This window comes from Rhea pennata, chromosome 14, assembly GCF_028389875.1.
Source record: "Rhea pennata isolate bPtePen1 chromosome 14, bPtePen1.pri, whole genome shotgun sequence".
Classification (NCBI taxonomy): Eukaryota; Metazoa; Chordata; class Aves; order Rheiformes; family Rheidae; genus Rhea; species Rhea pennata.
In genome coordinates this window covers 5,451,100-5,479,070 of record NC_084676.1, presented here as the reverse complement: position 1 = coordinate 5,479,070, position 27,971 = coordinate 5,451,100, and the positions used below count along the sequence as shown (strand labels likewise).

Here is a 27,971-nt window from a genome sequence, read left to right as displayed (position 1 = left end):
AACAATGAACAATCTCAAATCGTTTATTAGGAAAAGACAAAGTACTGTTTCAACATTCATACAGAACAAACAGTAACAAAAATAGGAAAATAAATTGTAAAAAGTAGGCCCATCACAGAGGAGTTGGCTTATGACAGAGTAAATGAAATCCAAATTTCATTCATGCAAACAAGCAGTAAAGAATTATCTACAGTTTTAATGGGATGAATTACAGTGTTGGCCACATTTTGGCTACAGTGTAATTACTTAGCAAAATATGAAAGGGACCCAATCTGTACATTCAATAACGAGAATCTATAAAAGGAAAAATAATTTAAACAATTTACAAGAGCTGTATTACAGATGGCATAAAGTATCATTTACAAGAGCTCTATTAACAGGTGACACAAAGGTATCAATCAGTAACTCATGAATAAAAAAATTTTAGCACATATTTTTACATCACATCTTCAGTGTCAGAACAGTAAACAAGAAAAAGTGGAGACATAACATGAGTGCAATGTACCAGAATAAGGCAACTTAACCTAATGGCTCTTAGGAGAACCTCCATCCTACATGGGCTTGCAGTTCATAAATTTGCCTGTCCATTTTGCTAAGTAACTAAAACAAACACTCTGAAGACACGAACTGATCATTAGAAGGCCTGCATATGACAAGACAATAGATGAAAATTTAAAATACTTGCTTGTTAAAATGCCAAAAATTTATGAGGACAGTGAAAAGGGGCAGATTATCAAAAACCCTCTATTTCCTCTAACATCCATACACTAATTTTTATGTTCTAGATGTTGTAATGTGTCTCAAAATACTAATTAAACTACAGTCTTATGAAATTATTTTTTGTAATGCACCAATCTGAACCTCCTCCTGAAGGTTGTATTTACAGTGTTCTTAAACTGATGTTAGAAGAACTGTGAAATGCTAGCATCTGCTATCTATCAGAGTAGCAACTCTTATACCATATTCCAGTTTATTTTAGAGGCAAGACTAATCAATGTCACTTAAAATGATTTTAAATAGGGAGTTTTTTTGCATTTTTCAACTCCTCCCCCACAAATGCTTACAGTAATGGCTTAATTTCTTGAAGGTTTAGCAAAAAGCATATGCTGATCTTGTTCCATTTAGTACTATCTGCTTAAACGGCTACAATGACAAAACAAGCCTAGGGGTAACACCGAACTCTGGCTATGGAGAGTGATCCATATCATAACGCACAACTGGAATGTTACGGGCCTTACAGAAAGCAGCACGAAAGCCAAACCTGTCAGCAACTTGCCACATTAACAACCACAGTCCCTACAGTCTAAGAAAAAGGGAAACTTGAAATAAGGCCAAAACTTTTTGCAAGCGATAAAATGTAAGTCTGTCAAAAAGACCAGGCCATAAATATTTTATTTACAATTTCTATTTAGAATCTTTATTTTCAACAAACGATTTAGCACCAGCAGGAATATGCTAAGTAGCACTACCATGTTCTCCAGTGAGAAGGCCTTGAGGCCAAATCTTGCCCATAAATTTAAAATAATCCCCACTTAAGAGAACTGTCTGCTTGAGTTACTGTAGTGAGCAAGATTTGGCATTCAGTCATCCTAACCTAGACTGTTCATATTCCATTAGCATATTAATAATTATGAATACACAACAGCATCTTTTGAGATGCTTCCAGAAAGCATGGTTTTAAAAGTATTTAATACACTTCACATGTGTGAAAAAGGAAACAAAAAACAGGCTTGTTTGCAGATTGTTGTTTTATACTTGAGGAACTGTACTATCTTATCGCAGATGACAGAATACTGGCAATGTTCTTTGGAATATATTAGTAAAACTCAAAGAATGTAAGCGAGGAATTATTCCTCTATACTGTGTGATACGGTGTATTTCGTCTCTCACATCTGTTGCATACCAAACAATCTTGGTTATGTCTGAGAAATTAAAATAATTCATTTTCTCTAAAATGATCTTTGTGCCTTAAACAGAAATAGGAAAAGTAAAACCAAACGTTAGCTGTATGCATCAAGCATGTTTTGTAGCTCTCCACTGTGATCTACAGGTCTTGGTCAAATACTTTTAATCTGACCCGCAACAATTTTGTTCTCTTAACCTAAGCAAATTCTTCTATCCTATATTATCCAAAAAGGGATTTGGAAATCCCTGCTATGGGGGGGGGGGGGCGGAGGAAGGAAGGGAAAAAGCTCACTTCATTACACGTGTACAAACAGAACTGCATTAATCTTGAACTCCATTCTGAATTTAACTAACCTGTTTCCTCAGGATTATAGTGATCCAGTTTCCATAGTATGAATAATGAAGGTGATGTTTAAAAATTAGTTTGAATGTAAATTTAGGCATTAATACAAGTTACGGTCTGAATTCATAAGACATGCCTAGTCTTATATAGGAGTATAGATTTGCTCTAAAGAAAAAAAATAATTAGTTACTAATGTTAAAATCCCACTGTTATTCTGAAGCATTTAACAATGAAAAGTTATTGCGACTTATCTGGAAGTAGATACTTCCTGATGACCTACATTGGACAGAGACAAAAGAGCTAGCAGTACAGTCCTTAAAGGCAATAAAATCACCTTGCGTGTATATTACACATGACATATATGCAAATAAAAATCTCACAGTACTACTGAAGGAATATTTAATGCATTATTAGAAGCTAGAATTGAGTTTGTTTTTCATATACAGGTTGAGAGTAAACAGGACCTATTATTCTCTGCATGATCTCTTATGCATGTCATAACTCTCAAATTACAAAAGGAGGTAACCTGTGTGGTGTTGGTAGAATCACATAGGTGTATGCATGCAAAATACGCTATGGAAAGAAGGCAAAGTTCTTCAAAAGATAGGCCGGAGATTCGAACCACCTTTGAAGGACTGGACCAAACTTTTAGCAAGACAAAAATAAATGGTATCAGTGTTGCTTCTCTCTGAACTGTTAAATTTAATAAGGTTTTATTAAAAAGAATGGAAATAGGTTTATACTTTAGCTTCTGCCAGCTTCAGTAAAAAAGACTGAAGATGTATGTTCATTCCAGCTTGCTAAATATTCCAACTGTATTGTAGAAAAAGTTTCCTTCCTGTTCAAAATGCAGTTAGCTTAGGTAGAACTAGAAGGGTAGAAGTGGTTAAGTTTAATAACCATACTGACTTGGGACAGTTTGATATAAAAATTAATTTCTTTGTCCAGAAAGAACTTGTATTTTTTCTGACTAAAAACTATTATGATTTTTAGGGAGATACTAATATAATAAAATTGTGCGTAATGCTTAAAAAGGTCAAGCTAGAGGGATGAGAGGAAGAAATGCAAATACAAGACCTATGGGGATGAGAAGCCAGAAACCAGATGCTGTTCTCCTGGAACCTCTTAATACACTGGCTTGAGGAGATCATTTCCATGACCAAAAAAATTGCCATTTCTCTGATAAGTAATATGAGCCAGGAAACCTCATGGATCAAGTCCAAGTACCAGCAAAACTAGCAAGATATGAAAAATTAAAAGGCACTCACATGGCTGATTGGGCTGAAAGTGATTACACATTCAAAATGAGCTTTACATTTTACTCTAGAAGTATCACACAACTTTTCTTTAAGGAAGTTGTCCCACTTGAGAAGACATCAGTAGCCCTGAGAAAACCCCAATTTCCTCTACTACAGTACACGACACTAAATCAGTCCACTTTGAAGTCACTTCAACCAGTTAGCTTTGAGAAAAGGAAATGGCAAATGTGAAAGTAAAAACAGCAAAAAAAAAAAAAAAAAAAAAAATCAGGAAAAAGTTTACTTCAGTGATTCAGCATAAAAAACACAAGCTTTTTCAATCTACTTAGAAGAGAATTTAGATTAAAGACTTCAAGGCTCTTCTTACAAATATTTGTGATACTTAGCATTTCTACTCACGGCACAGACATGCTTTGGAGACTCTAGTAACAAGTTTCAAGCTAAGAGAAAATAATGAGAAAAAACCAAAGATGTGGCTTGCATACAGCACCGTTGGGCTTTTCAGCAGGGCTTGAGAACTTCTCTAGTGGCTCTTGTAATAAATAACAGTTGTGCTGATAAAAACTACAGAAAGGAAGCCAACTCTTACTAAGCTTGGGGAAGAAGAGAGGTAGGGCATACTTCCTCATTCTCACAGTAGTTTCAATACAGTACGACTATTCAAGAATTACTTCAGAAATTCATTCCATAACTCTGTACAGTTTATCTTAAAAATGTCCTATCTTAGGTCACATCAATTTCAAAGGGTTTAAATTAACCATGGTCATTAGATAACCATCTCCTACATGTGCTTCTGGTTAAATGCACTAGTTATTTCCAGCTACTGCTTCAAGAACAGCTCTATGTTTCAGTAACACAAAATATGAGAAGTGAAGTAGCAATAAACACAGACTAAAGTAACTGTTTCTGATCAAGTTATGTGTCTTGAAGTATTTTGCTTTGCGAAAAAATATAGTCAGTACACAATTTTCAAGAGATTGTCAAAACATTCAGAAGATTATGTTTTCATAAAGTTCTGTAACCAAATAAAGCTTGCCTTCTATAGTTTACCATAACTTGAAAGAAACAATAATGGCTTTTACAAAGACACTCTATAGAAGCCATATTCACCTATTTTCTGAAGTTCTAATTAGCATTAGATCAGCTGAACTGTAGGTGTAATTTTTTTTTATTATTTTATATCTAGACTAAAACACTATCAAAGTAAGAAGAACAGAAATGTAATGCGAGTACTAGAAAAATGCAACAGTAGACCAAACTGTATCTGAGATTGGCACTGGGCTTAATCAAGTGGCTGAAGGACCATAGAAGGTTTTTTCTTTTCTATATTGTATTAATATGAAGCTTTGAACTTAAGAAAAGACAGACAGCTGAAAATAGCACACAGAACTTTCTTACACACTAGGCAGATAGGTGGTGTGGCTGTAAATACAAGGTAGCCATGCTGTGGAATACTCCAGCAATCAGTTTTAAAAACATGTTAAAACCCAACACAAATGTGATCTTGTCTGGTTTCTTGTTTGGTTGCTCTTCATGCACTTATAGGAAACAATTAACATTAAAATTATATCATAAAATAGGTTATTTCTTTAGTCTGCAAAGAATTATATAGCTAATGACTGCATAATGCTCTCACTAGTTTAACATCTCATGTCTTGGCTTCAAGACTAGACTTATTACAATAATCACAATTACAAATTTTAAAAATATACAGAAAAAACACCAAAAAACAGTTCCAGAGTATGGATTTTATCCCAAGGCCACAGTTTGATGAACAGTTCCATAATGCAAGGGCACTAAATATTGGTCCTTTTGGTGCTGCAATACAAACTCTGATGCTGTCCTCAACCTTCATAAATAAGCTTCCAAATCCAAACACAAGCTAAAGGTCTTTCATTTTTAATGTCTTATTAGATACTGATCAACTCATGAAATTAAAGAGAAATCATATTTTCAAACTTACAAGATTGAGGAGAATTTTTCAAATCTCCACAGAAATAACAAGTCAAATTATCAGAATTACAAGGTCTTAGTCTATTTTACAAGGATACCTTCAACTCTCACAGGCTTGGCAGTGCCTTTACAAGGAACGACGTCAGAATTTTACTCATAAAAGAGACCAAAAACTAGAAGACAGCCAAGAAATTTTGAAAGCCTTACCCTCTCAAAGACCTTCTTACTCTTTGAATCCTCACCCTAATCCAAAGATAGGGGGGGATCTTCTGAAAATACAAGGTACATCTCCAAATAAGCAAAGAAGGCAAGCACGTATCTTCACAAAACCATCAAAACATCAACTACTTGCTCCTTTGCTTTTGCTAATCTTTTTTTTATTCTTCCCCAATGGAAAACAAAGCATTAATATTTTTTTCCATCAAAACAGAATGATTATTAAAACATCAAATGCTGTTAACATCTTGCTATTCTTACTGTGGAAAGCAATTGAGTACAGTTTCTCCATCTTGTTGTTAGTACTTCACTGTTTTTGAAGTTGCTTATTCTGTAAGTACACAAGGGAAATTCTGCTTTTAATAGAGTCTAACTAATGAAAATAATGTGTCATTTATCAATTATATTCAAAACATACGTGCTTGAAGCCTTAGGAGTAAACTCGCAGTATTAGTGCTGGACACTTAAAAGACTGGCATTCTTTCTTCTGGAAGCTTCCTTTCAGAGGATGTATTGCATATTAGAAGTTCAATACTGGCTATGTGTACCAAAGAACATAAATGATATCCCTAATATTTTGCTTTTCAATGCCCAACAGAGTAAAATCCCCTTCCTTACAATGGCAAAATTCAGTAGCTTATCACTTCTTAAATTTAAAAATAGTTATAGCAAATTTGCTGTTTTCATCTCCCCTCCCCAGATTTAGTTTCCATTGCCACAAACAAGTGCCATCCAGGTGGAAAATAGTTCAGTGTAGTGACATCTGGTATCTCAACTGAAATTTGGCAACCCAAGAAGAGCACCAACAGCTCCAAAGTATCCCTGTTCAAAACAAATAAATAAATATTTCAGCTTCAACTAGGATATTAAATTAAATTTAACACACATTTCAATAACAACAAAGTATATATAAAGAACAAAATTTTAAAGTGTCATCTTTCATATTTTTAAAGTTTTATAAAATAAATATTTTATCCTTATTAGCTAGCTTAATTGAAATTCCCCCTCAAGCCTAACCATACACTGCAGAATTTCCAAGGCACATATCAGTGACTCCTAAGCACCTAATTCCGCCCCCTTCCATCCCCCGAGGAAGCTGCATGTTTTGATTGTCAAAGGATATTCAACAACCATAGCAAATCCATCCATTCCTGAGATGCAAGTCTAAACAAACTGCACCTTAAGTTTAAATCTCTGCAGGCTTCAGTGCCACTTTTTGAACTGCCCACTTAGGCCACACACCAAGATCCATGTTCCCCTGTTGGATTACCTTTCTCTGTGGGGAAGCAAGATTTTCTCCCACTCCACAACTAAGCAATATAGAATTGTTCACAACAGTCTTTGGGATACTATGCTTGACCAAAAGCAAGACTTTAAAATGTACTCAAGAAATATTTGAAAGGGTAGAACTAACAAGGAACCATTCTGCTATTACTAGCACCACTGTCAGGATGGGCAATAAAGAAAAAAAGCTGTCAGAATTGACTGAAGGGAAGGAGAACTAATACTGTAATATCTGTAGACCAAAGGTTTGAGGACATCAAAGATTTCCAACTCCTTGCCAAGAAGCTACAAGTCTCCCAGCTTTCGGGCCAGTCATTGATACTGACTGTATTTTAATGAGAACATGTCATCTCTCAGCATTACACACTGCTTGCACAAGCTGCCAAAAAGCAGGTTAGTTACTGAGTATAAAATTACTTTATAAAAAGTGTAAGATCTATCCATGAAAGTATGAAAGCAGTCCTGGTCAAAAGCAATGTTGATTTTCAGGACATTGCTCAAGCTCAACTGAGAACAATGTAAATATTTCAAAGGCTTAAAATCCCACTATAATCTTTTGAAATACAATGCTTACTATTGTTTGTACCTGCAGGTAAGGAAAGACAGGTTAAACTTAGTAAAAAACTTAACATTTCTTGATAGCTTTGCAACAAATCTATAGCATGAACAGACACTCCAAATTGACTAAAATTCTTTCCTGTCAGAGAGGACTGTGGCCAGAGAACTGATACAGCATGTGAAAACTTATCTTACTTTCAAAGCTCACTGAATTCTCAGTATCTCCAGATACCATGCTTCAGAAAGCTATTCAGTATGTGCATTTTTAATTAATGGCAAAACAACACATACACATAAATGAACCATAGCATACCTCATGTTCTAGGAACAAGGCCTTCAGTTGGCCTTTTGACCAATAATCCAGTGCATATGCAAGTAGCTTCATTGACAAAGTATTCACACGTAAAAAATTGCCAACAAAGACAACTCTGTTTATTTTCTAAAAAGAACAAAAACATAGCAAGAGAATTAAGTCTTTAAATTTTTCACAGTCATGTTAAATAGTAAGTTATGTAAAAACACACTGTGGAGTAAAGAAAAAAAAGAAAGAAAACCCAAGTAGAACATGGTTCCAAGATTTAAACATAGCATACCTATGAAGAAAGAACAGTCCAACTCCCCCCAAATTACAGTTTTTATTATATAGGAAAGTAGCATTTGTATTTCAAATTAGCTGACTAAGCATCTGAAGTAACTAAGCTAACGCTTAGCTAAAAGTAAAATTAAAGTAACAGTTACTTATATTTGGTAGAGAATACTCAATGCCTTCATAGCCCTGTACAATGCTGCTTGATCCATATGCAACAAGGCAGCACTGTAAAGAAGCCGAAGACAGTAAGATATAACAGATGTCCATTTCATCTTCGCACCTCAAAATAGCTCAGTATAAAACCAGACTAAGACTTAAATACATAAGAATGAGCTGTGAATTTTATTAAATTTAATTTTTTTTCTTTTATTTTCCCCATTCACAGAAATAAAACTGGCATTAAGTGGAAGCAACATTAAACATTGATATGAAATGAAGAATCAAATAAAATTTATCTGTGCTAGTGCTTCATGTAGCACTTAACTAAGCACTTACGAATGATAAATGAATAGACGTATCCAAGCTGTTACTAAGACTTGTATGACAACTTGACCTGTAATCAAAGGACTTTGAATGCATTTGTTTTTCACTATCTTGATTAGTTCATAGTTAGGACAAAATATACAAACTGTTAAGGTACCAAGTCAGCTCAGTACTGAAAAGTGGAAAAAAAAATCCTTCCTGTCTTTACATCAGTCCAAGATACTAGTTTGCATATCCATAGTAATTATATCTTACAATTTGTAGCTCTGTGATATAGCTGGAAGAATCAAGACTCAATGCATCAAGAAAAACTTTGACTACACTTGATTTGTATGTTTCTACGATTTTAGATTTATACTAATTCACTAATTCACTCCAGTCCTTATATACAAATTGTACACATTTGCCTTTGCAATAATGACAACATTCCTGCAACATACTTGACTCTTATATTGCTGGTATGTACTTTTAGCTTCACCCTCATTTTAAAACTTTTCCCTTTCAAGCTTTGCCATAAAGCAAAAAACCCCGGCTCACTACCCACCAAAGTAACCTTCTACTCCAAGACAGACATAGGAAAGATGAAGAAATTGAAGGGGTGCTTGCCATGACATTAAAAATAGAATAATAGATGAAAATTATTAGTCCAGTTCCTAGGCAGGAGAGAGAGGGGGGGGGAGAGAGAGAGAGAGAGAGAGAGAGAGAGAGAGAGAGGGAGGGAGGGAGGGAGGGAGGGAGGGAGGGAGGGGTTAGAGCAACTAACAAGGCTGTTGAGATTTATGAGTATCACTGCCATAGACTTGACACAGAGCTCTTACTATAGTAGCCTTTAGCTTAGAAAGCTGTAACTAAACCTCACTTCGAAATCGAAAGTTTTTTGATGATTAGTGAGGAAATCCCTACTGCTCAGACACCGCAAATACACTCTGCACGAATTTAACTGTAAGTATACTGAATTTACACTATTATTCCACAAGTTCTTCACTATTATACTAATTTTACTGAAACGGAGTGCATATTGGTCCGGTTTAGCAGAGCTTCGAGAACTAGAAGATAGCAGGAAATTCTATCAACTGGTAAGAACATAGGCAAATCAAGCCGTTTTTCATTTTTGTTAACTCTTCAAATTTGAAAATTGAACTAGAAGCAAGGCTTTAGCCATAGAATACGTTCAGCCAGAAGAGACTTGCTGGAGGACATCAAGTCTTATCCACTGCTCAAAGCGGATCTAACTTCAGGTTGCTCAGGGCCATGCTCAAGCACGTTTTGAAAACCTCCAAGGACACGGCCTCCACAATCTGTCTGAGCCCATGTTTCAGTGCTGAACTACTCTCACTGTAAGCACTTTTCCTCCTTACACCTACTCAGATTTCCCTTTGCTGCAGGTTATGCTCATTGCCTCTTGTTCTCCAGCTGCACATGACTGGCTATTAAGAGCCTGGGTTCACCTTCCCTATAAACATCACTAGACAGCTGAAGAAAACCACTACAGCCTCTTGTCTGGGCTTATACCAGATCCCTCACTGTCTGCTTGATATGTCATGGGCTCCAGGCCACTTTCTTGGTAGCCCTCTGCTAGACTTGTTCCACTTCGTTAACTCTTCTCTCTTGGGCAGTGAGAGAGAAAAATCAGGGGGCACACAAAGCATCCTCTTCCCTGACCTGCTGGCTAACTCTTGCTAATAGTTCTCAGAATGAGGTCAGCTTTCACTGCTACAAGTATGCATGGCTAACTCATGTTCAGCTCAACTTGTCTGCCAGCATCCTCCCTTTTTCTGCAAAACTACTCTCTAGCCACTCTGTACCCACCTTGATACCTGTGCTTTGATGATGTTATCTTGGATGATCATCTAGCTATTCTGGGCACCTTTTCCCTTCAGGGAAGCCTGCCACAGGATCCCGTTTCCTAAATCCTTGAAAAACAGAATACCGTTCTACTCAAGTCCACCTAGACTCTTCACTCTGCTATTTGCCTTCACATTCCTCAGCATCTTGAATTCTACCATCTCAAGGCTGCCACTAACATTCCTGACCAGTTTTTCCTCACTCATGAGTAATGAGTCCAGCACAGCACTTCCCCTAGTCAGCCTGCCAAGCACTTGAGTCAAAAAAATTGTCCCCAACACACTGCAGAAGTCTGGATTGCTTATGTTGTACCACGTTACCCTTCCAGTGTAGTTTGGAGTGGCCCCTCATGAGGGCCAAGGCTAGCAACAGTGATGCTTCTTTCAGAAGGATTTTGCCTTTGTTCAAGCCCTTTGTCCAGGGCTTAAAGAAGCCAAAGCTCCACTTGTGATACCAGCCATGCAGTCAGGTGTTGATTCATGGGATGCATTTACTCCTCTCCCAGCCTTCTCCCTAGATGTCAAGACTCAGGAGAACATTATTTGGGTGCCCATCCCCTTTAATTTAGCTCTCAGAGTCTTGCAGTTACCTCTGATTCTTTAAGATGTAAAAACTTTTATTTGCTACTAAACTTCAGTTCTTAAGTCAAAGCACTCAAAGTATTCAGAACTAATTCCTAGTTCTATTAATACTACATGAATTTCTTTGTTTCATTTGAGAAGGTACTAAAAGGCACTATCAAATGATACATCACTTCAGCAGTCCTTTAATCTAAAGCCACATAACAGACCTATGGATTGTTTGATTCCTCTTCAGAAGTGTTTACCTCGTTTACTGCACACATCCGGGCAATAGACCCAATGTTATTGGTGATGGTGACCAGAATAGCTCTTGCCAGGTCTTCTTTACTCACAGATTCTCTCTTCTCTTTGTAGATCATATTCCCAAAACTAGAACAGGAAAAACTTTCATTAAGTACAAAGTGATCTGGGTGCATCTGAAGTAATTTCAGACTGTAATTTTTATGCTATAGCAGAACTTAAGTCTCCTGTTTATGCTTAAGCAACTCCCTTTTCAAGTCCCTATTAAGTATTGTAATTTGACAGCTGACGCTATAATGCATGTATTTATTCCTTTACAGGAAAATAGCAATCTTGTTACAATGATGAGCATCTACAACAAAAAGTAGCTTTATTTTTAGGCAGGATTATGCCGTAAGCCTAGACACTGCAAATGAAGTCCACAGTGAACTGCTTCCTACAAATAAAAAAATTCAAGTCCAGACTCTATAGCTATGCATGATATTTTACCACTAAGGACTACATGCCATACCTAAGTCAGTTCAAAGAGCCAGAATCCTAAATATTTTAAAACTCAAATAGACATAAAAGTTTAAGGGTCTTAAAAAGTAAATGAGAACAAAAGTAACTATCCAAAGAATGAGTTAAGATGAATTAACTAAAAGTATAAAATTGTACATATTAGAACCTCTCTGCACATACTGTTTCTGAAGAAGATTGAACTCAGCTGGCAGAAAAGGGAGAATTAAGTTACTGTGAATTAAAATCTCTTTACTACTAGATAAGACCAAAGGTTTAATGAACGCTGTTAAATACATATTAGTTTCACTCAAAGTTTATTCTTCTTGCATTTCTTAAAGGTATAAAACCATAACATCACCAGAAATCTTCCCGAAGCAAAATAAAAACAGCAGCTATTACAAAAATCCTCTGTAACAGTAATCAAACATATTAATTCCTATGGTGGAAACTGCTTATGTTCAAGAGTCTTCACAAACGAATAGCTAAAACGTTACGCTAGATGCCTGTACTGACCTCCATGTACCAAAAAAAGCAAAGTCATTCCAGAAACGAAGAGATGCTACTAAAAGATGAACTAAAATGCCTTCTTCCTCTTCCATGCCACTCCCAGCCCAACCATGGCCCTACTGAAATATTCTAAGAAGTCAACAAGTAATTGCCATTATTTTTTCATCTGTGCTCTGCCCTTGTCACTCCTGTGATCAGCTAATGTTCTCTTTGAGTCACGTAAAAGAAAACTCCTCAGCTGTACATGACTTATGACAAGAAATTTTTTTTAACATCTAGTTCACAGTCACATACTACTATGTGGCTTTCAATCTTCAGGAAACCTAAGTATATACATTTTTATGGCAAAAACATCACTTGACTACAACAGAAGTTTATGAAAAGGAGTTTTTCTATATTAACATTCCAAGTCTTGTTTTTGACACTTTAGCATCTTAATTGTACTGAGGAGAAAAAAGAAGAAAAAAAAAAAAAAGAGAGAACGAGCGAGACCGCATGCACACGAGAAGAATAAAAGGTCTCTTGAATACCTGGATGCTACTGCCCATCCTGGCAAGCCAAATCTTTCATAGTCTCCTCCATAAATATCTCGAACCAGCTTGTCAGCATGTGTGCTGTCTCCTTTGGATGCCATTTCCAGAGCTTCTTCAAAACTTTCACAGCCTGTCAACAAACTGCATAAACCAAGAAAGGTCCCTCCACCTAGACTAATAAGAAAGAAAAAAAAACGTACTTTTAAGTAGTATTTCCTCAGGTCAGAAATTCTCATGGTACAACCAAAACAAATATATCACTCCAGCTTAGCTACCAAATTGTCTGGTTTCTTGCTCATTAAACATGTGTTAACCTGATTTTTATATAAGTGATTTACAAGAAGTAACTGCATAGTAAGAGAAAGCAAACAGACAATAAGCTACCAAAATATCAGCTGGAAGAAGCAATCAGAGACTAAAATGCTCTAAAATACACATATCTTATGTTTTAAAGAAAATAATCTAGGATTAGAGACATATGTGGCCATATTTATTTATACAAGGTATAAGAAACATAGGTACACTGGACACATTATTAAAACTTAAGATAAATTGCATAAAACACTCATTATGAAACACTTGTAGCACACATCAACTGACAAAGACAATACTGACTAAACCTCCTTGATAACAGCTATGGAGATAGGCTTCAATAAATGCATTGGTAAACTAAAGATAAAATAGTCTTCCACACGGCAAGAAGGGAAGGGATAGGTCCAGAGGGGATTCAGGATGAGGAAACACTTTGAAAACTGTAACACCACCAACTCATGTTATTAAATTATTACCTTGTTCCAGTTACTCTTTTATAGTTGTCTTTGGAATGGACTGACAAAATACTGACTCCTGAACCAATGTTAACTACCAGCAGTGGATACGGGTCATCCAGGTTAAAAGGCATCTTTTGGCATCTCTCAGGTTCTGAGGCATTTTCAAAGTAATAGCACTCTGCCTGGCCATTAAAGCTGACAGAGTCTATATACAATAAGCCTTTGACAAGGCAGTCAAGCTCATCCAGTTTATGCAGCTGGAGGTTTCCAATCTGTGTTAAAAAAAAAAAAGCACATCCTAGTATTACCTGAACATGCTACAAATTAATTGGTATACAAGTATTGTCTAACTTTAAGCAGCTATCTCAGATGACTAATTCATAAACTTCAATCTGACTATAAAGCCAACAAAGCATTCGAAGGCAAATTCTAAGTGTCTAAATTAGCAAACTTCTCTGACTATTGATCTGGATCTTGGGTTCCTATAAAGCAATAGAGAAGCAGTATGCATATCTGTTTTAGAAAGCTCCAGCAAATATAACTTTTGAGATAATCAGACATGAATTAGCACAATTTTTCAATCAAAAGTGATCAGCAAATACTTTAAGGACTCCATCTAATGTTATGATGGTCATACCGACACATCTGCACACCATTCCAAGGCTTTTGTCTAGGGGGTGGGGGATGGACTCTCCCTTCCCTCTTAAAAATCAGTCATTTCTAAGATGTCAGCAAATGAAAAAAAATAAATAGCATCCTACTAGCTTTTACTGTAACCATATTAGCACTCCAAGATCATAAGAATACCCCAGATTATAAACTTTATGGCCTTATTTTAGGCTGGTTACAGCTCCTCCTCAGATCTGCACCCAACTTTTAGGCTCACAAAGCAGTAAGACAATTTGACAGTTTCTATGGATTCCAAGAGGGTCGCAACTTCACCCTACACTTAATACAATTTAACTCTGGGCTTTCACAAAAAGAGTAATCATACTCTATTATCACTCTTGCCCCTTATCTGCAGTGGTGTATTCCAACAGTTACAAGGAGAATCCAATTAACCAACTCATCTAAGAAAACAGTAAACTCCACAAGTTTACTCCCACATGACTCTGAATCACATCGGATCACTTTCAGAAAGCAGCCTGCTGTTAGATCATGAAGCTGCACAATCAGACGGGGTTGCACACTACTGAACCTGACATCAGTACCAGCCCACAATATTCCCTGTCCCCTCCTCTTTCTCCAGCCCATTGCAGTTCTTCATGCCATGGTGCAAGAGTTCACAAAGCTTCACCGTTAAATAGATCATGGAACTTGAGAGTCACAGAATCAAAGAATAGTTGGATCTGGAGATCATCTGGTCCAACCCACCCCCCAACCCCCAAAAATATTTTTGTCAGATTTTAGAAACTTAAGTAGCTCTGCTGTACAAATTGTGACCCTACTCCTCAACAGTTGTGCTGGCCCAACACAGGAATGGCAGGAGAATGGAAATACAGGCAGATCTTGAAACAATACATTTTGTACTATAGAAAGTCTTCCTGCTTCTAGAACCTCAAGGATATGCGCATACTAGATACTGTGACATATTCCCAACTAGTAATAACATTACAGTAGTAACTTCAGACAGAAGCTCCATCTGAACAAATGATCAGTTTTAATCATCAAGGGAAAAGTCAAAGCACTTCAGAAAAATCTAAAAACCTCTTTGTTGTTGAAAAGACTGGCTTACAGATATTCACTTTGTCACAGAACTATAAACAATGTACTAGGCTAAATTCATCAGGTAATCAGGTCCACACTTTCATATGAATTACCCTTCATAAAAGCAAGGCTGAAGAAAGCTATCTAAGACTGCATAGGAAAGAAAATCCAGAGAGAGTTTAGAACCACAACAGTTTAAAGGTATTTCCTATCAGAGAAAAACTCAGATAAGAAAATGGTTATCTTCGATAAGTGTACTGCGTTTTACTGCATTAATGGAACTTCCTTTAAGCCTCTTAGCTATCAGCATCAGACCAACATACCAGCAGTCCCCTCCTAGCCCTTTTCTTTGTCTATTATGATGACAGTAGGAAGTATATTTCTAGATTTCTATACTTAATAGACTGAAAAACAAGTGAATAGTTAATAATCTCCAAGCACTCCACAGTTCCTCAAAATACTGCTTATTTTAACCCATCAGTAGCAATGCTTTTTACAACAGCTTCAGTATGAGGAAAGATAGGCTACCTACTGTGCGAAAGTCTTCTTCAAACTTATAAGCACCACCTCCGGTGGCGCAAAGCACCGTATGTAGTGTTGAAAAGTTTTTATTTCTTCCCATTTGGATAAAAGTGGGCAAATCGTGAGTTGGGAATCGAATAAAGTGCAAGTTTCCTCTTCGACCAAAAATCGTTAAGTCTTTCAGTTCAAGGTGGACATCTCGAATGCCAGTCGATCCATAGGCTACATTAGAAGTCAAATATTTGCGGATACTCTTCAAGCTTTCAACTTCCTCCTGCTCTTCCTCCGCAGTGATATCAATAGGTTCAAAATACGCAAGTTTCACCAAAGTTCCCCCAATGTCCATGCCAAACCAAGGAAAAGCTGTGGAGATACAATCATTGATCCATTAGCTTTGTAAAAAAGCCAAAGCAATACATGAAATTTAAGACTAAACCAACATTACACCTTTCAACAAGGAAGGTATTAACAAAAATCTGTTCAGAAAGCTAGCCAAAAAAAGTTTGAAACAAGACAAGAACAAAAATTTAGTACTCACTTCCATTAAATGATCTCAAATATCTATCTGGTGAAAGATAAAATGGAACAATGAGCAGCTCTTCTTTTTACATACATAATGTTGTCACATGAGCTCAGAACACCCAGCTCAGCACTCCCAGAACAGTACTTTATATTTAGCATAAATTCATAAAAGAAATTAAAACTTTTTTTAAAGGACAAAGTTTTAAAACAATCTTCATTCCTGAAATAAAACTTCAGGTATATTTTAGCACAAAACCTGCAACGAACACTTGTGAGAAAACAGATTTATTTGTTATAGCTGACAAGTGACAGGAGAGGCATTCACCCTCCAAGTTATTTGCTCCTGCCCATTAAACATTTATTTTGAGAAGGAAACACTAATTTCTTTGAAAGCTTTTTAAAAATTGACACTAGTAAGATGATCAATTTCTGAAAGTAGAGTTGCTCATATAGCCCACTGAAATTAAAAAGGCTAATGACAAGTATTAAGTAGTATATGTAAGACTATTAATAATACCTAGGTCCTACTTTCTTTTTTTCTTTTCTTGGATAAGAAGAGAGAAGTTCTGTACTATAAAAACTGGTAACACTAAAGTATTTTGACTTTTCTTTTTTGCACTTTTCTGGCATGATTGCAAAAAGATTTTCCTCAACAGGAATTCTATCATTTATATCACCTTAATCTGTCATTTGAATATGCCTGTATCAATATATCTTCATAACTGTGTGGTGAAACAGATTTTCAATAACTCTACAGCAAACAAAGTGTCTTTATCTTAACAGTGAGTTTCCCCTCACGTGACATATCCCAGAAACACTGTTCCAAAGACATAGTTTGTAAGTTTAAAAATAATCTTGAACATCCAGCTAGGAATATCATATTTTCTTCTCCTAATTGACACAATCATTTGCTGTTTTTTAAAAAATATTCTGTAAAGTTCTTATATTTCTTCATATGCAATTAATATAGAAGCATGACGCTCACAAACAGAAACAAAAAGAATGTTAACATGCTCATCAAGAACAAGATGTAATTTAAGTCATGTTGGATTTACATTACCAGTGGGGATTTATCCTTGGAAAGAAAGGCCTACCAAAATATTTTAACATATTTAGTCAAGGCTGGCTGCAAGCCATATCTTTTATAACATGAGTGCAAAAGTTAAAAGAAGGAAAACTTAAAAATTGCCTCAACTTTCAGGAATGGATACTAGAGAATAATGCCAGAAATTAACAGAGCTAAATCAAGCCTGTAATTTCATGAATAAAAAAATATTTTTATATATGTAATCAACAAAAAATAGAAGATGTGATAAATGCAGACTTCAGGAGTTCCTTATTTGATCCTTTAACAAATGAATTTTAATTCTGTTTTTAAGTTTCAGTACTACCCAAAGAGATTTTAGTACTAACCCGTTTCTGCAGCACTAAAATGTCAGAAGAGATAACAAGGACAGCTGTTGGCATAGTGTGAAACGAAGAACACAAGTGCTACTAAAATTTAGACAAATAATATACCAGATTAAAAAAAATAAAAATTGACTTATTTAGTAAAATATAAATGACTTAATTGAGGCCCTCCTTCAACCATGGACCATTCAGATCAGTTACAAAAGCTGGGATCTAAGCATGTAACTAAGCATAAAATCAAAAACATAGTCCTTCAACAACTGGATACCTGTCTTGCTTGCATTGCAACTCTGGACATAATAAAATTTGTCATATGATTCGATCACAACTAACTGATGATTTATTAAGCAACTTCACTAAGTTTCAGCCTCTTGTTGTATATAATGTCACAAGATCAAAAAATGAAGACAGGAAGTTCATTCATTCATCAGACCAGAAAGAGTCTGCAGCAGTCGATCCAATCCATTCAGTATATAACTAAGACTTAGTAAGTTGAATATTACCTAAAATACTCCAGGATCTTTCCGTGTCAATAGGCCTCCTAAACAACTAGGACATAGTCTTCCACAATATCAAAAAAAGAGAGGAAAGTATATGCTACAAGTACAGGGAATTATTGGTCCAACTCATATACGCTTAGGAGAAGATCAACAGTGCAGGTTTAGCTCAGTTGGTTAGAGCGTGGTGCTGCTAACACCAAGGTCGTGGGTTCAATCCTCGTATGGGGCTATGTGGAGGGCTGGACTAGATGATCTCAGAGGTTCCTTCCAACCTTACCATTCTAAGATCTATGATCCCATCAGAAATGATCCAAAGGCTTTTGCAAATATAACATTAGTCCGAGTTCTAAAAATCTTAATGTTTATGAATCTTACTATAAAACAAATCAGAGAGAACAGTTATCTATCAGGAGGTTTATCCCATAATTATAATTACCTCATTTTTCAGCATAAAATCTGTTCCCATGCCATTCAAAAGATCAGAGTTTTGGGGTTAACTAGGTGGTCTTAACAACAACTTAAAAAACTTAAGACTGAAGAAATGGATCAGTTTTCATCTCTGCTACAAAACCCAAGAACTTTCATATTATTTTATTTAAGCTTTCTCAATATTTGCCTTGTTCAAGTTCTGTTTGCCAGGAAGGGGAGGCAGTTCTAACAAGCAACCAAGGCCATGGGCCATTAATTTAGTATTCATAGCAGCAACCTAGATGTAGACATCACTGCTCACATCCTTGCATACGTAAGCCATAGTTATTTGATTTATATGCAGATCTATCCAAGAAAATTAAAATGATTTTGCTTTCCAACCACAGAAGGTGCTATACATGTGTGTATACACATGTATACATATATATACATACGTATATGCACACACACACATATATGAGTATCAAATGAGCTGAACTCCATCTGCAATTTTGGGACTGCACTGTGAGAATGTATGATTATTCACACTTAAGCTACCTTTTTTCAAATATTAGAAATCCACTGATCCTATAGAAAGTTAAAATAATTAACTGAGTATGTACAGACACAATAAGGAGCCTCATGACCCCTTTATTTACTGCTGTAGCCTTCAAATCAATAAAGTTTGCTTTGGATAAAGTATAGTTGAGGATCTTTCCTATATGGATATGGGAGATGGAGAAAAAGAAACCCAGGTAAATACACCAGTTTCTCTTCCAAATGCTGAAAAATGTGGTTCATTTGCAGGGTTAAAATCAGGCCACAGAGAGACTGAGTATGAAGTAGTCAGAAGATTACAGAGATCACACTCAAGTTTCCTACAACACTTCCTCTCCACAATAGAGTCAAGCTAATTGCGGCAATGGGTAAGATGACACATCCCACAGAAGTGATCTATCTTTACACCACGTATCTGACCACTCTACCTAAGATGCTATTGTTTCTACTTGGAACACGTTCAAAGCATAGCATTTTTCATTCTTACATATGGATATCTGCAGCACGATTGCTGGCATAGCGTCATCAAATCCATGAAAAACTCTGTTCTAAGATAGTCCTGTCTTTGAAAGCTGCCTTTGAACCAAAATAGCACAGCACACATCTTGGGCTGAGGATACATAAATGTTTTTATGAAAAGTATGTTCATATTCCTATCTGTAGGTCATGCTTTCTTCTTCGAGCAACAGATCTAGGAGCAGAATGACAACAATATAATCTTACGAAACAAACAGCAACAAGAACAAAATAGGTATTAGGTTGTGCTAGTTAAAGAAACGTGTCTGCCTCAAGCCTATAACTGCAGATAGCAAGTTTTGAGGACTCCAGTAACTGTATCCATCACTCTGCAGCTTCTACTCTCAATGCACCTACAGTAAAACTGGGCTTGATCACAGAAAGAGCTTTCTCAGTTCCTCCTCTTCAGAATTGTTCTACTTCCTAGGATGATCGTACAAAAAGTGACGTAGAGCTCACAAGTTTCCCTCGTGGAGTATTAAACCATTATTCACTGAATAAACCCATTTCCTTGTCTTTTCAAAGTTCTTTGTGGAGGTCAATTGCTTTTTGAATACTGAACAGGAAAGCTGAAGTTGAGCTTTTTACTCAACAAGCTTAATTGCCTTGGATAAATTCCATAAACTGCTTAGAAACATGTTTTCTACCTCTAGGAAGTCAAATCAAGCACAATTTAAGATATACACATATTTTTACCATCTGAGAAGAGACAAATATCCAAAGCAGAACACAAACTTGAAAAGGCAAAAAATATACAGTTTAATATGCTAGTTCACATCAAATTAAACCATTTCTAACAGGACACCAAAAAGAGTATCACAATACACAGCCTTCTCAATCCCAAATCCAGACATTATTTCATTCTCAGCTTTGCCATGAACCACTGTGGGGCCTAAACAGCAGCAGCAACCAAGAACCTTTGCTATACACCAACTGATTGTTCTGTATATGTCGTAAAGTCGGCTTTGAGAAGCAAACTGCTCATAATAAAGAAATTAAGAGTATTTCCTAGAACCACTTCATGTAATTTAGAAAAGCATTTCCCATGGAGGAAGAGTGCTACCACAATATGCTGCGTTCAAGTAATAATGTAACAGTTCTACTGAATAAGAAAACGCAGGTTGATGGGGTTTTTACTATTATTATTCAGAGCTATGCAGATGATCCTCATTCTATTATGTCTGCACTTCAAGTTTTTGATGCATATGTTTTTTGGCAGCAATTCTAAGATTACTTATGTTTTATCATATAAGGTCTTTATATGCCAACAGAAAATAAATACAACAAAAGTCTTTCTCAGCCCAATATAAGCATGAAGCCTGATACATTTTCCTCTTCTATGCATTCTGCTTCATCAGAACAGAGGGTCTTCTAAGTTCTCTTCTCAAATCATGTAGTAGTATTTTGATTTCTTATGTCCATTTTGGATCCAAAACTGTATTTTCAGAACTGTAGGAAGCATACACTCACACACTTAACTATTTCCCCTTTATTCGATCAAGAATAGATTTTGCCAGTTTAACACTATTTGTGTTTAGCCGATTAGATTTTTAAAGACAAAAATTCCTGTCCCTGGTAAGTTCCCTCCTGTGCATACAACAACACAGATTTGCAGCATAGCTACCTCTAAAATGCTTTCTTCTCCTTACTGTAATATAAAATAAGAGTCTATGCCAGCCCTATATTAAATTAACAAGAACTAGTCTTTGAAGAAGAGGAACTAATTCCTGACTTATTGGGATGGAGTTGTCTACTATGAGAAACTTTTACAGCTCTCTGTTACTGATAGTAGAAAACAGACTACCAGATTTTTTGCCAGTTTTGTAAGCTGGCTTCTATCTTCCACACAAACGAAAACCTTTGGCTTACTTCTTGCAGCTCAAACAATGCCTAAGAGCAATGTTGAATTGTTTTATTTTAAAATCAACAGTAAGAGATAGTGCCAATGACACAAACTTTTATACTTCTTCTTCTTTTTTTTTTTTTTTTTTTAATGTTCCTACTGGCCCAGAAATAAGAATGGCAAAATCTGATGAAAGACAGGACCACCACTGTATCTTTTGTAAGTAACTCTAATGCCTTATGCAGAGTGATGTTCCAACTTTTTTTTTCCCAGCCAGAAGGACTTAAGACTGTTGGACCACTTCAAAAACAACTGTGAATTTCAGGACATATGCCAAACATTAAGTATACAGCAGTCCACAATTCCATACTGGCGGAAAATACAAGAAAGAAAAATTTTCATGTAATTGCATGAAAACTTATTTTTGCCAGCACTGCAACAGTTCTTTGTAAAAGCAAGCTGTATGATCAGTTCTTACAGAAGAAGTTTATCTTGTAATCTTGCTCAGCATAGCCTTTGATAACAGAACTTTGATCCTGTTCTTAGTCATTAACTGTCAAGAAAATCCAGTTCACTATGCAGAACTTGTTTTATTGTATTATTTAACAGTTTGAGTTAAAAAATAGAAACTTAAACTAAATTTATTTTTCCATTTCTCTAAACACGTTTTCGTCTACATACTTGTACACATTCTTAGGCTTTTGGTATTTGCCTAAAATATATTCTGCATATAACAGAGTAAGATTAATGGGAAACTGTAACACCTAAATCAGCTTGCAGTATAAAGAGACTGGTATGTCTAAAGGGACAAGTTAGGAGAAAGCATACCCAAGATCTTTGGCCTGCTAAATCAAGACATTTCAACATTTCGACTAGAAAGCAAGCTTCCTGTGTTGTACTAATGTTACACAGATGTGTATACACCAGCACCTAGAGAACAAAATTGTATTTCAACTGTTCTCAGCCCTTTAGATATCCGAGAATTTCTCTGCTTAAGTAGTTTTGTAACAAGTTTTTGGTTTAAATATCCCAAGTCCCTCACATACTAAATTTGAGCTGGGTAGGATTAATACTCCTCACAGAAGATTTAACCTTTCTCCAATGGAATGCTGGAAACTCAGTATGACATTTCAGATTTAAGTTGAAGTCTTTTTACAAAAAATATTAAGCTGTGGTAGTAGACCATATCGAATATGCTATTACCAAGCCACCAAAGATATGTACAACATATAAGGTAAAAATGCAAATCTTATTCTAGGATCACATATCAAGAGTACTGTATACAATACAAAGGTAATTATTCCACTCTGCTTGGCTATGGCAAGGTTTCAACTAAATTACCATTTCCTATTTTGGAAAACACATAAAAAAAAAAACCCAACCAAACAAAAAGCCCCACAAAGTCTCCAGGAAAGAAAACAGAGATTTAACATGACCAAGAAGACATATCAAAACATCTCATTTTGCTCTCCGAGAAACAGAGGTTTCTCAAACTGTTGTCATATTTCTTTTCCTTCTCTTCACCTTCACTCTGGAATACATTTGGAAACACTCCCTGCACCTAAGTCCATAATGGTCTGGTACTCCATACCCAACACCCCTGCCTAGTCTGGCAGGGCTTGCCTGGTTCAAGAAGCAACCCCTCTTCCCCCCCCCCCCCCCCCCAAAAAAAAAGACCTGTCAGCTGCCCCCTTTCACTTGGAGACTGTATTTGTCTCCAGTTACCAGAAACTCCACAGCAGCATAACTGAAGCTGCTAGACTAGAAAGTAAATGACTAGGTAGTAGGGAACGGGTAACAGGAGTAAAACTTTTCAACTGATCAAATCTGACACATTCCCTAGTGGGAAGGTAAATAGCAACTAACTTGGCTGCTAAAAAGAGTGGTAAGTTTTTCTTACTATTTAACCTAACATAATCACTGCTGTTAATTGAGGTGATTTCATTAGGAAGTTTAGGGAATCCCTGTAAGCAAAAGTTTAAGGAGGGACTGGACAAACACCTGGGGTAAGGTATGCAAGACAAAACTCTTTTTTTTTCCCCTCACATACATACATACATAAATGACCTTCCCAAAACATGAATGCAGTACTACACCTTGTAGTCTTATTACTACTACTTGTAGTCTATCACTCATGGTAACCTAGTCATCAAGAAATATATTTCCTCTATGTAATTAATTGAAAATTTAAATCTCAGTACTCAGTAATGACAACACTTCTTGGTACAGGAAATGATATCTGCATTAAAATTATCTAACATGCACTGTTACATTCTTCTACAAAGATTTTCCCATTCCTCTCATGTACCCTACTGGAAAACTACTCTGTCAAATTCTGTAAACTCACGATACTTTCCTGTTAAACCATCTCTAGCATGCTATAGAAAAGCCACTTTATTTGTAGGATTGCAGGTGGTCATCTGCAATTACTGCAACTGTTACTCATTAGGTTTATCACATCTACAAATGGATACCATGTAAAGCTGATACAAGATGAAATACTGCTACCACTATCTTCTCGTTCATTGTTTAACTGTTAATTTTGTTGACATTTCAGTAGCAATCTCTTCAGATAGAAGTGTTTTTAATATAGTGAGATATGCCATATAGATGCATAATCTTAGACTTACACAAATACAGTATAAACTGCGCCTGGCAGTATTATTATTAGAAATAAATTTTTAAATTACAGCAAAATGAGAGTCTGTAACATCAGATTAAGGTTAATATCAGCTTTCAAAGATTAATAAAAAACAACATGTCACATGCCTAGGCAGTAAGTTTTGAAAACAAAAAAACAATTTAAAGAGATTCTCCAGCAACTTAAATGGATTTTTTTCTCAACTCTATTACATAAATCCTCCAAGGAATCACTGTATTCATGATGACTATATTTGTCAGTAGAACCAGATTAGACAAGATTTTTGTCCTCCTTTTCTATCAATACAGCATTTTGCAAATTTCTACTATGTACTTTAACATATTATTAAGTCTGGTTTCCCTTTAAGTGAGAGGTAGGCATTTGTTCTCAAATTATATTTTTATAAATACTTTTCAAACAAGCTGTAAATAAGTAACATACATGATCTTTAGTACATACAAACATCAGAAGTCTTGTCATTTCCTTCAGTTTATTACATTTTAGAGCCAAGGTCACTTGAGGAGCAGTGTTCTGGCCCTTCCCTTCTCTCTCAGGTACCTTACACTCCCCTCCAAGTATGAAGGATCCAAATGATTCCCTCCTGTCTTCCCTTAAGATATAACTCATGGAATAGCAGCTCTGCAAGATGCTTTGCCCTCATATTTATCACCTTCACCCCAAATAACCTTTGGAAGTTCTTACTACAAGAGCCAGCCATTTTTCCTCGTATGGATTTCCCCAGAAGAGCTATTGTACAAGGGTTGGTTGGAAGGGACCTCTGGAATTCTAGTCCGTCCTCTCACTCAAACTAGCAGGGCTATTACCAACCCTAGATGATGTCAGCTATGGCTTTGTCTAGCCAAGTCATTAAAATCTCCATAGTTTTTCAAGAAACCTTCAAGGATGATGATTGTATAGCCTCTCCAGTTTCCAATGTTATACTAACTTCTTAGTAAACGTTTTTTCCAATGTGCAATCTGAATCTCTGTTATCCTCTTTCAAAAATGCTTATCGCCTCCCATCATGTGCGAAGGAAATTTAAATGTCTCTTTACTAGACTCTTTCAAGAGTTTCAAAACCAGAAGCTATGTTCCATGAATTCACCTACACTTCTCACAAACTGTTTTTATTACTGTGAAAGTAGGAACAGCACTAGCCACTGAATATTTTAAAGAGAGAATCACACAAACATGCCTAGGGATTTATCCACATCAGAAATTCTAAATTTAGTAGGTGCCTCCATTTTACCATCACCTCATTTATTACGACCATGATGCCTACTCATTGCAATCATGCCTTCTTTCACGAGGCTAAACATTGCTTTAGCCTATCTATACTTCTATTTATAATTCTCTCAATGCTACTCTGTAGGCACTTATCAACAAATAATGAATGGTTAAGCAATGGTTAACCATCTCTCCTCTGCCCCATCAAATCTGGCTCCAGCAGGGATATTAAATACTCATATCCTCTAAGAAATGCACACTGAGTCAACAATAGTCAAAAAAAAGTCCAGAATTGTCTTATACTGTCCAGTTATGAATTATTTGGCTAAAAGTAGTTTTCTGAGCGCAGCTCAACTTTCAGGTAGTGCCAAATCCAGAGCAGTATTTGGGCACCAAATCCCATGTACATTAATGCAATTTCCAATCTTAAGTGCTTTTGTCAATCTGCTCTTTTTCAAATTTCCCTGCTTTAGTCAGTTTGACTAAATACTTTGCTTCTGATTAGAAGCAAAGGCTGGCAAAATGAGTTCACAGTTCACTTAGAAACTAAGTCCTGTTATATTTTAAAAATCATCAGATTAAACAGCCTGTAGAATATGTAACGCTAAAATGACAATAACAAAAACACGGAGTTTGAAAATGTACATTTTCAAAACTTCTAACCAATGAAGGGAGAGAATACAGTGGCAATCTCCTTATTATGCATCATGCAAAACTAGCATAAAAGTTCACATTCAAGAATTGGATGTCTGCAATAACAAATTTTGTACATTTAAATAGTTAAACCTCATTTTTAAATAACAATGACAGGCATCGACAACAAGTTTTAAGTCTACAGCTACAGAAAAGAAGTCACCAAGGCCCAGCAAGGACATTCTGAAATGAACAATATTCTCTTAGCAGCAGCCATACTCTCACTATTTTAAACTAACAAACCACTGTAAAGTTTTATGGCCAATTATTGCTTCAGAGTCATGATATCATTCCTTAAATATTATAGCAGTATAAAAAAAGTTGTCTGAGTTGTACTTTTCATAAACACAATTACAGTCAGCTCAGAAATTTCCACACACTGGCATTAATAACAGGTGACAGCTAACTGCATGCTACAGGATGGATATTTAGGGTTTCCCTTGACACACCACAAAGAACATTAAATATTTTCACAGTCTAACTCAATTCCATATTTATAGGTATTTCCAGAGCCACGCTAATACTTCCTGTATTACACACATGCCTAGTGATCTGTTCTTGTTGGGCTGTTCAAGCAATATACTTGGAATACATACTTCAATATTTTTTCAGTTATATACTTTTTGTTAGATAGGAAGGAGAATAACATTAAGTCTAGGTCTTCAGGACTAGCCATTTTCTTCCCTTTTAGGAACTCAACCTGAAAACAGTCTTTAACTGATGAAAAAGGAAAGAAAACAAAACAGTTTAAGTCAACAGCATAATGTTCCTTTCAGCTAAGGTATACCTTCCGTGCAACTTTGCACAGGTCTATCTAACCTGCGTATTCCTGTGACTTGCACATCTATGCATCCGTTACACAGGGAAGAGTCCTGTGCTACTTCATCAAAACCAGATTCCTTCTTCCCACAAAACAGAAGCGCACTAATAGTCTTAGACATTTTGTTTGCATTCACCTGAGCCTGAACCCTATTTTTGCCCTCCAAAACAAATTCAATACTGACTGTAAAGATAGTAGTTACTATTAGAAATAGTAAGAGATATTACTACAGTTGGTGTTATTAAAGGAAGGCATCAGTTATATTTAAGGATAACTGTACCCAAAGATTTTAAGGCTGTATTATTCTCTCTAAAAACCAGAAATTTATAAGCCCTTAATAAAAACCTAATCTATAGCAACTGCAGGTACACACACAGCAGTGAAATGCCCACCTCAAAACTAAGAGAGTATGTTCTCAAAACCCTGCTTGGGATGCTTTCTATTCAAAAGGAAGTAGTCTTTCTACTGCAAACACTTGACTGAAGATCTGTAGGTTCACCTGAACTCTAAAACCTTACTTAAAAGTGATAAGAGAGCAGTGGAGAAATTCACAGCACGCAGGCAGCTTCCAAGCTCATAAATCACAACCACCTGAAAAACAAGCTCCAGCTTCCCGAAACCCCCTCCCCAGCATGTTCACCACAGCGGCTTCCTCCTCGCCAGGGCAAGGGAGGCCAAACGCGGGCGCAGGAGCGCTCAGGCTTACATGGCTTCTTGGCATCCTTGATCTTCATGGTCGCCGCGCTGCGCCGCTGGCTGTGGAGGGCGGCGGCGAGGCGCCGGCCGCGGGGTGGGCGCCCGGCGCTCGCCTGATGGGGCGGGCGCGGCGGCGGCTCAGCGCGGCCGCCCCTCTCCTGACCGGCGCCGGCGGCGAGTGGGCGCCCGGCTCGTCAGAGCGGACGGGCTACGCCAGGGAGGCGGGCAGCGCGGGCGGCTCCTCGCCGAGCGCGGACATCGGGAAGGAGAAGGGCGGGGGGCGGGGAGGAAAGCAGGGCGCGACGGCGGCAACCGTCACTGGCGGCCGGGCGCGGCGGGGCC

The 27,971-nt window shown here is 36.7% G+C and overlaps 1 protein-coding gene across 2 annotated transcripts; it reads right to left on the bottom strand.

Moving 5' to 3' along the window:
* PANK3 (pantothenate kinase 3) lies at nucleotides 1–27,714 on the bottom strand. 2 transcript variants are annotated; one of them, XM_062587371.1, is made up of 7 exons: nucleotides 27,640–27,714; nucleotides 15,807–16,159; nucleotides 13,586–13,839; nucleotides 12,795–12,971; nucleotides 11,262–11,385; nucleotides 7,832–7,957; nucleotides 1–6,498 (listed from the first exon to the last, which is right to left on the bottom strand). In XM_062587371.1, the coding sequence occupies exons 1-7, from the start codon at nucleotides 27,665–27,667 to the stop codon at nucleotides 6,448–6,450; spliced, it is 1,113 nt and encodes a 370-aa protein (XP_062443355.1). In that variant the 5' UTR covers nucleotides 27,668–27,714; the 3' UTR covers nucleotides 1–6,447. The 2 variants fall into 2 exon arrangements, with proteins under 2 accessions (XP_062443355.1, XP_062443356.1); XM_062587372.1 differs by lacking the exon at nucleotides 7,832–7,957.
* Nucleotides 27,715–27,971: the final 257 nt, after the last annotated feature.

What these genes read in the sequence shown, in the direction of transcription:
- PANK3 (XM_062587371.1), bottom strand. Translation starts at nt 27,667, where the DNA reads ATGAAGATCAAGGATGCCAAGAAGCCAT. An exon ending in AAAAGAGTAACTGGAACAAG is followed by an intron (nt 12,972 to 13,585) that starts GTAATAATTTAA and finishes CTTTCTTATTAG; the next exon opens with TCTAGGTGGAGGGACCTTTC. An exon ending in GGATGTGTGCAGTAAACGAG is followed by an intron (nt 7,958 to 11,261) that starts GTAAACACTTCT and finishes TGTTCTTTTTAG; the next exon opens with AAAATAAACAGAGTTGTCTT.